Source organism: Oncorhynchus mykiss, chromosome 28 (assembly GCF_013265735.2).
Source record: "Oncorhynchus mykiss isolate Arlee chromosome 28, USDA_OmykA_1.1, whole genome shotgun sequence".
In the NCBI taxonomy this organism is placed as follows: Eukaryota; Metazoa; Chordata; class Actinopteri; order Salmoniformes; family Salmonidae; genus Oncorhynchus; species Oncorhynchus mykiss.
Window position 1 is genome coordinate 31,663,094 of NC_048592.1, and position 16,103 is coordinate 31,679,196.

A 16,103-nucleotide genomic window follows, 5' to 3' on the forward strand; every position below is an offset into this window, starting at 1 on the left:
TTAGAGATTATTATTAGAGATTATTATTATAATATATTATAATATAATGACAGCATCCCCATATAATGCTGTCATGGGTATGGGCACTGCCCATCCAGGTTCCTCTGCTAAGAGAAACCCCCATCTCCTGCCCTCCATGATCCTCATGGTCTTCACTGTATTCATCCCACAACCCCATCTACACTGAACAAAAATATAAACAAAACATGTAAAGTGTTGGTCCCATGTTTCATGAGCTGAGAAAAAAAAATCCCAGAAATGTTCTCTCAAATTTTGTTCACACATTTGTTTAGATCCCTGTTAATGAGCATTTCTCCTTTGCCAAGATAATCCATCCACCTGACAGGTGGGGAGTATTTATGTCTGTAATAAAGCCTTTTTGTGGGGAAAAATTCATTAGATTTGGCTGGACCTGGCTCCCAAGTGGGTGGGCCTATGCCCTCCAAGGCCCACCCATTGCTGCACCCCTGCCCAGTCATGTGAAATCCATAGATTAGGGCCTAATGAATTTATTTAAATTGACCTATTTCCTTATATTAACTGTAACTTTGTAAAATCTTTGAAATTGTTGCATGTTGCATTTATATTTTTGTTCAGTATCGATTCCAAATATGTTTCAACCCGTACATTTCATATATACTTCAGCCTGGCTGCCAGCCCTTACTGTGTTTAAGCTGGCCATTGACTACTCCTGTGTCTGGTGGAAGCAGGCCTGTGGGAATAAACTGAGCGCCTGCGGTTACTACTACAACAAACAACATCCTTCGGATCAGGTGCAGATGCACTTGATGTGCTTGTAAATTAGGGGTCACCACGAACAAAGTCTTGTTGTCCTTGTTATTTTGTGAACGTTTTATTTACACATTTTAGCAATTTAGCAGATGCTCGTATCCAGAGCAACTTACAGGAGCGGTTCGGGTTAAGTGCCTTGTTAAAGGTCCCATCGGCAGATGTTTATCCTAGTCAGTTTTGGGGATTCAAACCAGCAACCTTTCGGGTTATTGGGCTACAGGTGGGTTATAAGTGCCTTGGGTCAGTGCTCTTATTCCTGGCTGGCTGGAGATTACAGCCATCACAGGCCTAGCCTGAATATTGAGAAGGAGCCTGGGAGGCCGGAGTAAGAGGAAGGCACTGAGCCTGACAGGGTCAAGGCCATTGGTTCCTTCAGCTCAAGTTAGATCACAATACTGGAAACACTATGGTTGCAGGTTCAATTCCCGCATTGGCCAATTTAGCTGAATATGTGCCACTGTCAATGACAGCTCTGTTAGTCACTTTGGATAAAAAGTGCCTGCTAAATGACCATATATATTACGTAGTATCAACATTGAAGATTTTATTTTGAACTATAATACAAATGAACATAGCACTTTCTTCCATTTTGAAGGGACTTTTGATAACTTCATATGGTTTTGATAAAGGGATGTTTTCGGTTTGTTTATCATGAAAAACGCTATATGCTACGGGTTTATTGTACGGTATTCGCATGTTTTTAATTTTATGAGGATTTGTATCAATGACACTATTTGTGAATGAATGTGAATGTCATATTACCATAACAAAATGTTTATAACACAATGTGTTTGGAAATAAAACTAACCCGAAAACACAGCTATTGCATTACGTTACTTACTTATCTGAAAATGTATACACTGTGTAAATGTAAGGAATAACGGTAGAAAATGCCATAATATTTCAGAAGGTGAGAGAACGAATAAGGTGAGGTCGCGCACAGGCGCACACGCATCCTAAATTGACAGGACGATGCTGAGCTGCATTCCCATCATCATATGAGCAGAGGAGGATCCCAACACACCGATAGTGAAAGAAACAACGCCTCTGGATCAGAAAGCCTGTATTATAATCCGATAGAGCTTTATCGCTGTAACCATGTCCGCCGGAGGAGACTTGGGGAACCCTCTGAGAAAATTTAAACTCGTCTTTTTAGGAGAACAGAGCGGTGAGTCGAGCATTTTGGAGAGCCTTGGCTTGGAGGCTTGCTTGGTTATCAGTTGCCAAACACGCTAATGCCTCCTGAAGGCCATAACTGTGTTATTTGGTCTATTTGAAAGTTTCCACTATTTTGTAAATGTTTTGAGAGGTTGTGTAATATGTTAGCCCAATCAACCAATTCACCGGTTCCTGTCACGATTTTGTTTTTGTAGAAAATTTGATTAGTCATCCATTGTGATCTAAAACGTCATGAAATAAATCTATCTTCCCGGTTTTCCAGATGTTAATATTTCATTTAAACCAATTTCTCTATTTAAACATGTTTTATTTTAATGTATCATTGGTATTAGAGAAAGAATATAGTAGACGACGTGAAATACGAATTTGGATGTTTTGATGTGGTGCAGTGACCGGCAGAAAGATTCGTTCTGTTCCAAGATTATAATAACATGTTATCACAGTTCCATCGTTGATTATAGGCGTAAATGTAACATTAAAATATATGACATGACAAGCTATAATTTTTTGTTATGTTTAAAAGGGATAAATAGACCAACAGTTCCCATGTGTCAGTTCGGGACACACCCAGGTTGGCGATGTCTGTAGAATGTATAAACCTCGCAGTCACTGTCTCCAATCTCCGTCACTTGACTCACAGTTCCGTAACATAATGATAGTCACGAATGGTTTTTCCGTTTCGTAACATGATGCTGTATTCAATAATTCAATCATTTAGGGAACAATGACTGTTTACGTGGTTGATATGGCACAGATTCAGGAGTCTAGATCGATAAATGGTTTAGCGCTATAAACCTCCTGGAATATGTGGTCACTGGTCAGACATCAGACAGTCGGAATGGCTATACACATTTCGGTACGATCATGGAAGTGAAAAATACTAGTGGTTTATTTGTAATAGAATGGATGCTGTGTGTGTGTGTGTGTGTGTATGTAGTGTGTGTGTGTGTGTATGCACTGTGTGTGTGTGTGTGTGTGTACTGTATGTACGTGTGTGTGTGTACTGTATGTACGTGTGTGTGTGTGTGTGTGTGTGTGTGTGTGTGTGTGTGTGTGTGTGTGTGTGTGTGTGTGTGTGTGTGTGTGTTTGTGCGCATGTGTTATTGCATTTGTATTTAGCTAACACCCTAATGGTTTTCTGTAAGGTATGTGGTAATGTAGCGGTGTGGTGCTGATTTCAAGCCTGTAATGGCCACTGCCCATAGCCTTCTGTAGGTCACTAACTGTGATGTATTTAGCTACAAGGAGCCTAAGACACCTAGACAAAGCGAGTGCAACATTGTCCATAGGCTAGTTATTGATTCCGTAACATTATGTATTTACTGTATGTATGTATGTATGTACGTATGTATATGTAGACAATGTAGGCAATGTATGTTCTGCACGGTACGTACAGGTAACTGCCAAAATAAAGGAAACACTAACATAACATGTCTTAATAGGGTGTGTCAGAACAGCTTCAATGCACCTTGGCATAGATTCCACAAGTGTCTGGAACTCTATTGGAGGGATGCGACACCAGTCTTCCACAAGAAATTCCATCATTTGATGTTTTGTTGATGGTGTTGGAAAACGCTGTCTCAGACACGACTCCAGAATTATTTTGGCAGTTACCCATATGTGTGTGTGTGTATGTATGTATGTATGTATGTATGTATGTACGTACGTATGTATGTATGTATGTATGTATGTATGTATGTATGTATGTATGTATGTATGTATGTATGTATGTATGTATGTATGTATGTATGTATGTATGTATGTATGTGTGTGTGTGTGTGTGTGTGTGTGTGTGTGTGTGTGTGTGTGTGTGTGTGTGTGTGTGCATGTATATATGCATGTATGTGTTTGATTTAAAAAATCAAGGGGTCTGAATGCTTTCTGAAGGCACTATATGTACAGTGCATCAGGAAAGTTTTCAGACCCCTTCCCTTTTTGCACATTTTGTTACGTTACAGCCTTATTCTAAAATGTATTACATAAAACATCAATCTATGCACAATACCCCATAATGACATGATTTGGAAAGGCTCACACCTGTCTATATAAGGTCCCACAGTTGACAGTGTATTTCAGAGCAAAAACCAAGCCATGAGGTCAAAGGAATTTTCTGTATAGCTCTGAGACAGGATTGTGTCGGCACAGATCTGGGGAAGTGTAGCAAAACATTTCTGCAGCATTGAAGGTCCACAAGAACACAGTGGCCTCCATCATTCTTAAATGGAAGAAGTTTGGAACCAAACTCTTCCTAGAGCTGGCCGCCCGGCCAAACTGAGCAATCGGGGAGAAGGGCCTTGGTCAGGGAGGTGACCAAGAACCCAATGGTCACTCTGACTGAGCTCCAGAGTTCGTCTGTGGAGATGGGAGAATCTTCCAGAAGGACAACCATCTCTGCAGCACTCCACCAATCAGGCCTTTATGGTAGAGTGGCCAGATGGAAGCCACTCCTCAGTAAAAGGCATATGACAGTCCGCTTGGAGTTTGCCAAAAGGCACCTAAAGGACTCTCAGACCATGAGAAACAAGATTCTCTGGTCTGATGAAACCAAGATTGAACTATTTGTTCTGAATGCCAAGTGTCATGTCTGGAAGAAACCTGGTACCATCCCTTAGGTGAAGCATGGAGGTGGCAGCATCATGCTGTGGGGATTATTTTAATCGGCAGGGACTGGGAGAAGAGTCAGGATCGAGGGAAAGATGAACGAGCAAAGTACAGAGAGATCCTTGATGAAAACCTGCTCCAGTGCGCTTCAGTTTTTTATTTTGTATACATTTGCAAAAATGTCGAAAGCTGTTTTTGCTTTGTTGTTATGGGGTATTGTGTGTAGATTGATGAGAAAATCCCCCCAATTTAATCAATTTTAAAATGAGGCCGTAACATGTCAATGCGTGTGAATACTTTCTGAATGCACTGTATGTATGTATGTATGTATGTATGTATGTATGTATGTATGTATGTATGTATGTACTGTATCTACTGTATGTATGTACTGTATGTATGTTTGTATGTATGTATGTATGTATGTATGTATGTATGTATGTATGTATGTATCTACTGTATGCATGTACGTATGTATGTATGTATGTATGTGAATGTACTGTATGTATGTATGTATGTATGTATGTATGTATGTATGTGAATGTACTGTATCTACTGTATGTATGTATGAATGTATGTATGTATGTATGTACTGTATGTACTGCATGTACTGTATGTATGTACTGTATCTACTGTATGTATGTATGTATGTATGTACCGTATCTACTGTATGTATGTATGTATGTATGTATGTATGTATGTATGTATGTATGTATGTATGTATGTATGTATGTATGTATGTATGTACTGTGTGTATGTATGTACTGTATGTTCACCCTCGTGTTCTGTTCATCTTCCAGTGGGGAAAACATCACTGATCACCAGGTTCATGTACGACAGCTTCGACAACACATATCAGGTAAAACTTGGCTCCTTTATTTAATGTTCAGGTACAAACAAATTACAGGACATAAATTACAAACAAATTACAGGACATCAATTAGAGTACAAAGTACAAAGGGCAATACAAATCTAATTACCATAGATTTGATTAGATGTCAGTGTTTGGCCTAAACACTGAATAGCTTTTTATGTTTCCTATCTATCACAATACATATTTTCTTTTGTGAATAACAAACTATAGAGGGTGAAACACTGTACCCTGTGGGACACATTTTTATTGTTCTATTATTGCTAATATCACTTTCCTGTTGTTTTATTTGACAGGCAACCATTGGGATTGACTTCTTATCGAAGACCATGTACCTGGAGGACCGAACAGTAAGAAACGTAGTCAGTTTCCTGAAAGGAACACACAGATCAACACAGACTACATTATTTCGACACTTTTAGTGGCTAACTAGTACAATAGCATTCCAGCCATTACAATGAGCCCATCCTCCTACAGCTCCTTCCACCAGCCTCCACTGAACTATACATACTTGTACATACTACATACTAATTACATCGACGAGGCATTCATAAATGAGAACGTATTCTCATTTAACTTACCTGGTGAAATGAACTTAAGTAAATGTCTTAATACAGAGTTGTTGTTTAGACAGTACTGTATCTCTGTGTATGCTATCTATCTAGGTGAGGCTGCAGCTGTGGGATACAGCTGGCCAGGAGCGCTTCAGGAGTCTGATTCCTAGCTACATACGGGACTCTACTGTCGCTGTGGTGGTGTATGACATCACAAGTGAGCATTACAACTCACACAACAAGCAGAACCACACACACACACACACATGCACGCACGCACACACGCACATACACACACACACACACACACACACACACACACACACACACACACACACACACACACTGTGTACTATAGGGGCTTGTCATTTTGGTGTACACAGTAAAATACAGTAAAAAGGTTGTAAATGATGTATTTCCTCTACAGACATGAACTCGTTCCAGCAGACCTGTAAGTGGATTGATGACGTTCGAACAGAGAGGGGCAGTGATGTCATCATCATGTTAGTGGGCAACAAGACAGACCTGGAGGAGAAGAGGTAGGTCTAGTTCAGGGTTCCCCAACTGGCAGCCTGCTGGCCGTATTTGGCCCACGGGTGGTAATATTTGGCCCCCCAAGTTGTTGGACATCATTTTTATTTATTTAATCTTTATTTAACTAGGCGAGTCAGTTAAGAACAAATTGTTATTTACAATGACGTCCTAGGAACAGTGGGTTAACTGCCTGTTCAGGGGCAGAACTACAGATTTGTACCTTGTCAGCTCGGGGATTCAATCTAGCAACATTTCGGTTACTGGCCTAATGTTCTAATCACTAGGCCACCTGCCACCCTAGAACTGCAAGACTGTAAAAACAACAGGAAATCAGCTCCAAGTTATTTTAATTGAAGAAATCTGTTCCCAAGTGTTCCCATGCATACTAGAAAGACACATGATTGTATACAAATGTAAACAAGGTTTGTAATGATTATGTTTTAGTCAAACATTATATCTGTGTGGGCTTCTTGAGGTCAATTTGTACTCTACAAATTATAGTAATTATGTTCCGGCCCCCCGACCATCCTCAAAAAAAAATGTGTTCCGTGGCTGAAACTAGTTGATGATCCCTGTCTGAAACTAGTTGATGATCTGTGGCTGAAGCTAGTTGATGATCCATGTCTGAAACTAGTTGATAATCTTTGGCTGAAACGAGTTGATGATCCCTGTCTGAAAATAGTTGATGATCCCTGTCTGAAACTAGTTGATGATCCCTGTCTGAAACTAGTTGATGATCCATGTCTGAAACTAGTTCATGATCTTTGGCTGAAACTAGTTGATGATCCATGTCTGAAACTAGTTGATGATCCATGTCTGAAACTAGTTGATGATCCCTATCTGAAACCAGTTGATGATCCGTGTCTGAAACTAATTGATGATCCGTGGCTGAAACTAGTTGATGATCCCTGTCTGAAACTAGTTGATGATCCCTGTCTGAAACTAGTTGATGATCCATGTCTGAAACTAGTTGATGATCTTTGGCTGAAACTAGTTGATGATCCATGCCTGAAACTAGTTGAGGATCCATGTCTGAAACTAGTTGATGATCCCTGTCTGAAACTAGTTGATGATCTGTGGCTGAAGCTAGTTGATGATCCATGTCTGAAACTAGTTGATAATCTTTGGCTGAAACGAGTTGATGATCCCTGTCTGAAAATAGTTGATGATCCCTGTCTGAAACTAGTTGATGATCCCTGTCTGAAACTAGTTGATGATCCCTGTCTGAAACTAGTTGATGATCCATGTCTGAAACTAGTTGATGATCTTTGGCTGAAACTAGTTGATGATCCATGCCTGAAACTAGTTGAGGATCCATGTCTGAAACTAGTTGATGATCCCTGTCTGAAACTAGTTGATGATCTGTGGCTGAAGCTAGTTGATGATCCATGTCTGAAACTAGTTGATAATCTTTGGCTGAAACGAGTTGATGATCCCTGTCTGAAAATAGTTGATGATCCCTGTCTGAAACTAGTTGATGATCCCTGTCTGAAACTAGTTGATGATCCATGTCTGAAACTAGTTGATGATCTTTGGCTGAAACTAGTTGATGATCCATGTCTGAAACTAGTTGATGATCCATGTCTGAAACTAGTTGATGATCCCTATCTGAAACCAGTTGATGATCCGTGTCTGAAACTAATTGATGATCCGTGGCTGAAACTAGTTGATGATCCCTGTCTGAAACTAGTTGATGATCCCTGTCTGAAACTAGTTGATGATCCATGTCTGAAACTAGTTGATGATCTTTGGCTGAAACTAGTTGATGATCCATGCCTGAAACTAGTTGAGGATCCATGTCTGAAACTAGTTGATGATCCCTGTCTGAAACTAGTTGATGATCCATGTCTGAAACTAGTTGATGATCCCTGTCTGAAACTAGTTGATGATCCCTGTCTGAAACTAGTTGATGATCCATGTCTGAAACTAGTTGATGATCTTTGGCTGAAACTAGTTGATGATCCCTGTCTGAAACTAGTTGATGATCCATGTCTGAAACTAGTTGATGATCTTTGGCTGAAACTAGTTGATGATCCATGCCTGAAACTAGTTGATGATCCATGTCTGAAACTAGTTGATGATCCCTGTCTGAAACTAGTTGATGATCCCTGTCTGAAACTAGTTGATGATCCTTGTCTGAAACTAGTTGATGATCTTTGACTGAAACTAGTTGATGATCCCTGTCTGAAACTAGTTGATGATCCCTGTCTGAAACTAGTTGATGATCCCTGTCTGAAACTAGTTGATGATCCTTGTCTGAAACTAGTTGATGATCTTTGACTGAAACTAGTTGATGATCCCTGTCTGAAACTAGTTGATGATCCCTGTCTGAAACTAGTTGACGATCCCTGTCAGAAACTAGTTGATGATCTTTGGCTGAAACTAGTTGATGATCCATGCCTGAAACTAGTTGATGATCCATGTCTGAAACTAGTTGATGATCCCTGTCTGAAACTAGTTGATGATCCCTGTCTGAAACTAGTTGATGATCCTTGTCTGAAACTAGTTGATGATCTTTGACTGAAACTAGTTGATGATCTTTGGCTGAAACTAGTTGATGATCCCTGTCTGAAACTAGTTGACGATCCCTGTCAGAAACTAGTTGATGATCTTTGGCTGAAACTTGTTTATGATCTCTGTCTGAAACTAGTTGATCTTTGGCTGAAACTAGTTGATGATCCCTGTCTGAAACTAGTTGATGTTCCCTGTCTAAAACTAGTTGATGATCCGTGGCTGAAACTAGTTGATGATCCCTGTCTGAAACTAGTTAATGATCTTTGGCTGAAACTAGTTGATGATCCATGTCTGAAACTAGTTGATGATCCCTGTCTGAAACTAGTTGATGATCCATGTCTGAAACTAGTTGATGATCTTTGGCTGAAACTAGTTGATGATCCATGCCTGAAACTAGTTGATGATCCATGTCTGAAACTAGTTGATGATCCCTGTCTGAAACTAGTTGATGATCCCTGTCTGAAACTAGTTGATGATCCTTGTCTGAAACTAGTTGATGATCTTTGACTGAAACTAGTTGATGATCCCTGTCTGAAACTAGTTGATGATCCCTGTCTGAAACTAGTTGATGATCCCTGTCTGAAACTAGTTGATGATCCTTGTCTGAAACTAGTTGATGATCTTTGACTGAAACTAGTTGATGATCCCTGTCTGAAACTAGTTGATGATCCCTGTCTGAAACTAGTTGACGATCCCTGTCAGAAACTAGTTGATGATCTTTGGCTGAAACTAGTTGATGATCCATGCCTGAAACTAGTTGATGATCCATGTCTGAAACTAGTTGATGATCCCTGTCTGAAACTAGTTGATGATCCCTGTCTGAAACTAGTTGATGATCCTTGTCTGAAACTAGTTGATGATCTTTGACTGAAACTAGTTGATGATCTTTGGCTGAAACTAGTTGATGATCCCTGTCTGAAACTAGTTGACGATCCCTGTCAGAAACTAGTTGATGATCTTTGGCTGAAACTTGTTTATGATCTCTGTCTGAAACTAGTTGATCTTTGGCTGAAACTAGTTGATGATCCCTGTCTGAAACTAGTTGATGTTCCCTGTCTAAAACTAGTTGATGATCCGTGGCTGAAACTAGTTGATGATCCCTGTCTGAAACTAGTTAATGATCTTTGGCTGAAACTAGTTGATGATCCATGTCTGAAACTAGTTGATGATCCCTGTCTGAAACTAGTTGATGATCCCTGTCTGAAACTAGTTGATGATCCATGTCTGAAACTAGTTGATGATCTTTGGCTGAAACTAGTTGATGATCCCTGTCTGAAACTAGTTGATGATCCGTGGCTGAAACTAGTTGATGATCCCTGTCTGAAACCGGTTGATGATCCGTGGCTGAAACTAGTTTATGATCTTTGGCTGAAAATAGTTGATGATACCTGTCTGAAACTAGTTGATGATCTTTGGCTGAAACTAGTTGATGATCTTTGGCTGAAACTAGTTGATGATCTTTGGCTGAAACTAGTTGATGATCCATGCCTGAAACTAGTTGATGATCCATGTCTGAAACTAGTTGATGATCCCTGTCTGAAACTAGTTGATGATCCCTGTCTGAAACTAGTTGATGATCCTTGTCTGAAACTAGTTGATGATCTTTGACTGAAACTAGTTGATGATCCCTGTCTGAAACTAGTTGATGATCCCTGTCTGAAACTAGTTGATGATCCCTGTCAGAAACTAGTTGATGATCTTTGGCTGAAACTTGTTTATGATCTCTGTCTGAAACTAGTTGATCTTTGGCTGAAACTAGTTGATGATCCCTGTCTGAAACTATTTAATGATCTTTGGCTGAAACTAGTTGATGATCCATGTCTGAAACTAGTTGATTATCTTTGACTGAAACTAGTTGATGATCCCTGTCTGAAACTAGTTGATGATCCCTGTCTGAAACTAGTTGATGATCCCTGTCTGAAACTAGTTGATGATCCCTGTCTGAAACTAGTTGATGATCCCTGTCTGAAACGGGTTGATGATCTTTGGCTGAAACTAGTTGATGATCCCTGTCTGAAACTAGTTGATGATCCCTGTCTGAAACTAGTTGATGATCCCTGTCAGAAACTAGTTGATGATCTTTGGCTGAAACTAGTTGATGATCCCTGTCTGAAACTAGTTGATGATCCGTGGCTGAAACTAGTTGATGATCCCTGTCTGAAACCGGTCGATGATCCGTGGCTGAAACTAGTTGATGATCTGTGGCTGAAAATAGTTGATGATACCTGTCTGAAACTAGTTGAGGATCTTTGGCTGAAACTAGTTGATGATCTTTGGCTGAAACTAGTTGATGATCCCTGTCTGAAACTAGTTGATGATCTTTGGCTGAAACTAGTTGATGATCCGTGGCTGAAACTAGTTGATGATCCCTGTCTGAAACTAGTTGATGATCCATGTCTGAAACTAGTTGATGATCCCTGTCTGAAACTGGTTGATGATCCCTGTCTGAAACTAGTTTATGATCTTTGGTTGAAACTAGTTGATGATCCCTGTCTGAAACTAGTTGATGATCCCTGTCTGAAACTGGTTGATGATCTTTGGCTGAAACTAGTTGATGATCCCTGTCTGAAACTAGTTGATGATCCCTGCTCTAGTTTATATCTGATAAATGTATTACATTTACACTGACTGTACAAAACATCAGGAACCCATGCTCTTAGCATGACATAGACCGACCAGGTGAATCCAGATGAAAGCTATGATCCCTTATTTATGTCACTTTCTAAATCCTCTTCAATCAGTGTAGATGAAGGGAGGGAGACAGGTTAAAGGATGATTTTTAATCCTTGAGACAATTGACACATGGATTGTGTATGCGTGCAGTTCAGAGGGTGAATGGGCAAGATAAAATATTTAAGTGGCTTTGAATGTTGTATGGTAGTAGGTGACAAACGCACTTGTTTTATGTGTCAATAACTGCAACGGTGCTGGGTTTTTCACGCTCAACAGTTTCCTTTGTGTATCAAGAATGGTCCACCACCCAAAGGACTTTCAGCCAATTTGACACAAGTGTAGGAAGCATTGAAGTCAACACGGGCCAGCATCCCTGTATAAGCTTTCCGGAGGGGTAGTTTGTCTGCCTTAATGCTACTTTTTCAATCCCTTTAAATTGATTATATATGCATTTACAGCGTGAACATGAGTCACCTGATTTGATTCAATTGTGCATCAATTGTTCAACGTCATTGGTTCTACATAAACCGTTTAAGATGTCTAACAAGTATTTCCCTTGAAACATTTGAATGCATGCTATGGTCTGATTCTCCCACAGGCAAATCACTATTGAGGCGGGAGAGCAGAGAGCCAAAGAACTGAATGTGATGTTCATCGAAACTAGTGCCAAGACAGGCACCAATGTCAAACAGGTGATTCTTGCTATATAAATTTAGCATTTCTTAATTAGACAGTCAACATTTCAGAATTTTAGCTTCTTAATTTGCTTCATGTCACTCACTGAAACATAAGATTTAGATTGTGGAAATTCTTTATAGTATGTTGTTTTATTATGTTAGTTTGATTCTATTTCCCCTCCTCTCTCACTCTCTCTCTTCCTCCCTCTCTCTTTCACTTCCTCCCTCTTCCTCCCTCCCTCTCTTTCTCTCCATCTCTCTCTCTCTCTCTCTCTCTCTCCCTCTCTCCCTCCCCCTCTCTCTCTCTCTCTCTCTCTCCCTCCCTCTCTCTCTCTCTCTCTCCCTCCCTCCCTCTCTCTCTCTCTCTCTCTCTCCCTCCCTCTCTCTCTCTCTCTCCCTCCCTCTCCAGCTGTTTCGGCGTGTTGCAGCAACCTTACCTGGGATGGAGAGTTTGGACGATGTGAACCCTGAAGGCAGTATCCTTTAGAACAGAGAGAGTGAGTGACTCAACACGGTTAATCAAGGCTCAGAACAACGAAGAGAAACTCAGTAGAGGGAACGAATCCTTTAACTCATCGTGGTTGCTGGTACGGTAATAAAGAAGTAGGCAGAAATCGGCTGCCATCTCCAGTGCAGTGAACCCGTAATATGATCAGTTTGTATGGAATCTATACTGCCCTACAAAGTTCACAAACTACGTTATGGTACTTCATGATGTATTTTGATCGATTGGCTTGTTCTTGTTTCAGGTAACTAAATACCACATTAATCAGATAACATACCTGCTGGCCTTTACAACAGATGAAAGGTTTTGTAGGGCAGCATAGGACAAGGGGAAAGGATCCCCCCTAATGATGGTACAGTGCATTGCGAAAGTACAGTGCCTTGCGAAAGTATTCGCCCCCTTTGAACTTTGCGACCTTTTGCCACATTTCAGGCTTCAAACATAAAGATATAAAACTGTATTTTTTTGTGAAGAATCAACAACAAGTGGGACACAATCATGAAGTGGAACGACATTTATTGGATATTTCAAACTTTTTGAACAAATCAAAAACTAAAAAATTGGGCGTGCAAAATTATTCAGCCCCCTTAAGTTAATACTTTGTAGCGCCACCTTTTGCTGCGATTACAGCTGTAAGTCGCTTGGGGTATGTCTCTATCAGTTTTGCACATCGAGAGACTGACATTTTTTCCCATTCCTCCTTGCAAAACAGCTCGAGCTCAGTGAGATGGATGGAGAGCATTTGTGAACAGCAGTTTTCAGTTCTTTCCACAGATTCTCGATTGGATTCAGGTCTGGACTTTGACTTGGCCATTCTAACACCTGGATATGTTTATTTTTGAACCATTCCATTGTAGATTTTGCCTGATACTCCTTCCATTTCAATATTATCGCTTGCACAGTGCTCCTTGGGATGTTTAAAGCTTGGGAAATCTTTTTGTATCCAAATCCGGCTTTAAACTTCTTCACAACAGTATCTCGGACCTGCCTGGTGTGTTCCTTGTTCTTCATGATGCTCTCTGCGCTTTTAACGGACCTCTGAGACTATCACAGTGCAGGTGCATTTATACGGAGACTTGATTACACACAGGTGGATTGTATTTATCATCATTAGTCATTTAGGTCAACATTGGATCATTCAGAGATCCTCACTGAACTTCTGGAGAGAGTTTGCTGCACTGAAAGTAAAGGGGCTGAATAATTTTGCACGCCCAATTTTTCAGTTTTTGATTTGTTAAAAAAGTTTGAAATATCCAATAAATGTTGTTCCATTTCATGATTGTGTCCCACTTGTTGTTGATTCTTCACAAAAAAATACAGTTTTATATCTTTATGTTTGAAGCCTGAAATGTGGCAAAAGGTCGCAAAGTTCAAGGGGGCCGAATACTTTCGCAAGGCACTGTATAATGTCGGGGCCCTTAGGGCTCGAGTTGGGTAGCAGAGCTGTACTAGGGAGACATGATGAATACACTATTGTGGTTGGAAGGAGGGCGTGCTGTAGTTCCATATAGTGTGGAATTGTGTGACCGTGTGTGTGGGTGTGAGAGAGAAAGAAAGAGGGTCTATTATATTGCATTAAAGTCATTTTTGTTGATGTTATGTGACAGTTTTGTTATTTAGAATGGAATATGCAGATAATGTTTAACCATTTTCTATGTATTCCCCAAGTTTTCCTTAATTGGACACTTTCCAGTGATTGACATAAAGCTGGACAAACCAGCAGAACCCACTGTCCCAGAGGGTGGGTGCTCGTGTTAATGCAGAGCTGTCGGACATCTTTCTTCACACCATAGGCTTGTTGTGTTGCTTCCTACTGGTTAGCTTCCAGTTGGCTTTTCTGATTGGATATGGGCCTTACACCGTATATATCCGATTAGACGAATCAAGTGTTATTTCAGTCTTCAGTTGTAAAATATTGTATACTTTGTCAATATGTAGCTAAGTGCCGGACAAGAAAAAAAAACAAAAAAAACAAAAAGGGAAAATGGAATGAAACTTGAATTATTTTCGCCGTTATGTTTTGTATTTTTTTATATAAAAGGGAAAGCACCAAAAATGAGGCTTAAATGGGGAGAAGTGGGCCAGTCCATTTTCAAGATGGCTGCCCAGTCTGAATGTCTGCAGCACGCATGCACGCTGATCTCATGCCTCTCCTCTGGCTCTCGAACCCCGGAGCTGCTCGACTAACTTAGAATGTTTTATAGCGTAATAATAGCATACTCATATCAACAATGTGCCCCAATTCATATTCCCCACAGGAGTTGCTTTATCGTAGATTCACCCTTAAGTTACTGTAGCTGTGAAAATGTGTAACTCTCAATGGGCAACTTTTATAGAACAACTGTGCTGTGGTACAAGAAGAAGAAGCCAATGGAATTTCACATTCCCTCCCCGTTCCCCCGGCAACACATAACGATCCACTGTACTGCACTGTATATAATAATGTAATATGTATGTCGTGAACGTCCCTTAGTAAAAGTGGTCATTGTTCACCGGTATGAATAATCTAACAATGTTTAATGATTAATAAATAAAAGATTAAAAGGGCTTCACTCTAACCATCCACACTTACCCATTTCATAATGGTCTCGTCTTTCAAGTGTCTCTTTTGCTTTACTCGTCGTTATATTTATGATCCTTTCAAATACATACTGTATATCAGACTAAGTCAGAATATAACATGTTTTAATTCTACATAACATGATCCTCTCATTTACAGTTCAAATCAAATGTTATTTGTCACATGCTCTGAATACAACAGGTGTAGTAGACCTTACCATGAAATGCTTACTTTAAAGCCTTTAACCAACAATGCAGTTCAAGAAAAGTTACAAAAATATTTACTAAATAAACTAAAGTAAAAATAGTAAAAGAAAAAAATAACGAGGCTATATACAGGGGTACCGGTATCGAGTCAATAACTATTAAATGATGTTGGGCATAGTGGGCACATGGTGGGGGGGGGGGGGGGGGGGGGGGGGGATGGAGACCATGGTTGGAGACTATTACCTATTTGACACTACCAGGGGTCTAACCTGCTTTGGAAAGCAAAAGTCAAATTGAAAACATAATTGGCAATATTGATTTTCATTAATAGCAAGCTAGGACTGATGGTTTGCTTAGCTAATCTATTGTAGCAAGTCTGTTTGGTTAGGTAACTACTGTAACTATCTAGGAAACTTGCCAGCTAGTTTCTTTTTCATTTC

General features: G+C 40.0%; 1 protein-coding gene across 1 annotated transcript; it reads left to right on the forward strand.

Annotated features, from left to right (window-relative positions):
• The first annotated feature begins 1,720 nt into the window (after positions 1 to 1,720).
• Positions 1,721 to 15,468, forward strand: LOC110508967 (ras-related protein Rab-6B). The gene is made up of 8 exons (XM_021589897.2): positions 1,721 to 1,960; positions 5,370 to 5,428; positions 5,737 to 5,790; positions 6,106 to 6,211; positions 6,422 to 6,533; positions 12,314 to 12,407; positions 12,802 to 12,868; positions 14,591 to 15,468. The coding sequence occupies exons 1-8, from the start codon at positions 1,891 to 1,893 to the stop codon at positions 14,653 to 14,655; spliced, it is 627 nt and encodes a 208-aa protein (XP_021445572.1). The 5' UTR covers positions 1,721 to 1,890; the 3' UTR covers positions 14,656 to 15,468.
• The last annotated feature ends 635 nt before the right edge of the window (positions 15,469 to 16,103 follow it).

Coding starts and splice junctions, on each gene's coding strand:
- LOC110508967 (XM_021589897.2), top strand. CDS start 1,891: ATGTCCGCCGGAGGAGACTTGGGGAACCCTCTGAGAAAATTTAAACTC. Junction 6,212..6,421: donor GGTGGTGTATGACATCACAA/GTGAGCATTACA, acceptor TTTCCTCTACAG/ACATGAACTCGTTCCAGCAG. Junction 12,869..14,590: donor CGATGTGAACCCTGAAGGCA/GTATCCTTTAGA, acceptor GACACTTTCCAG/TGATTGACATAAAGCTGGAC.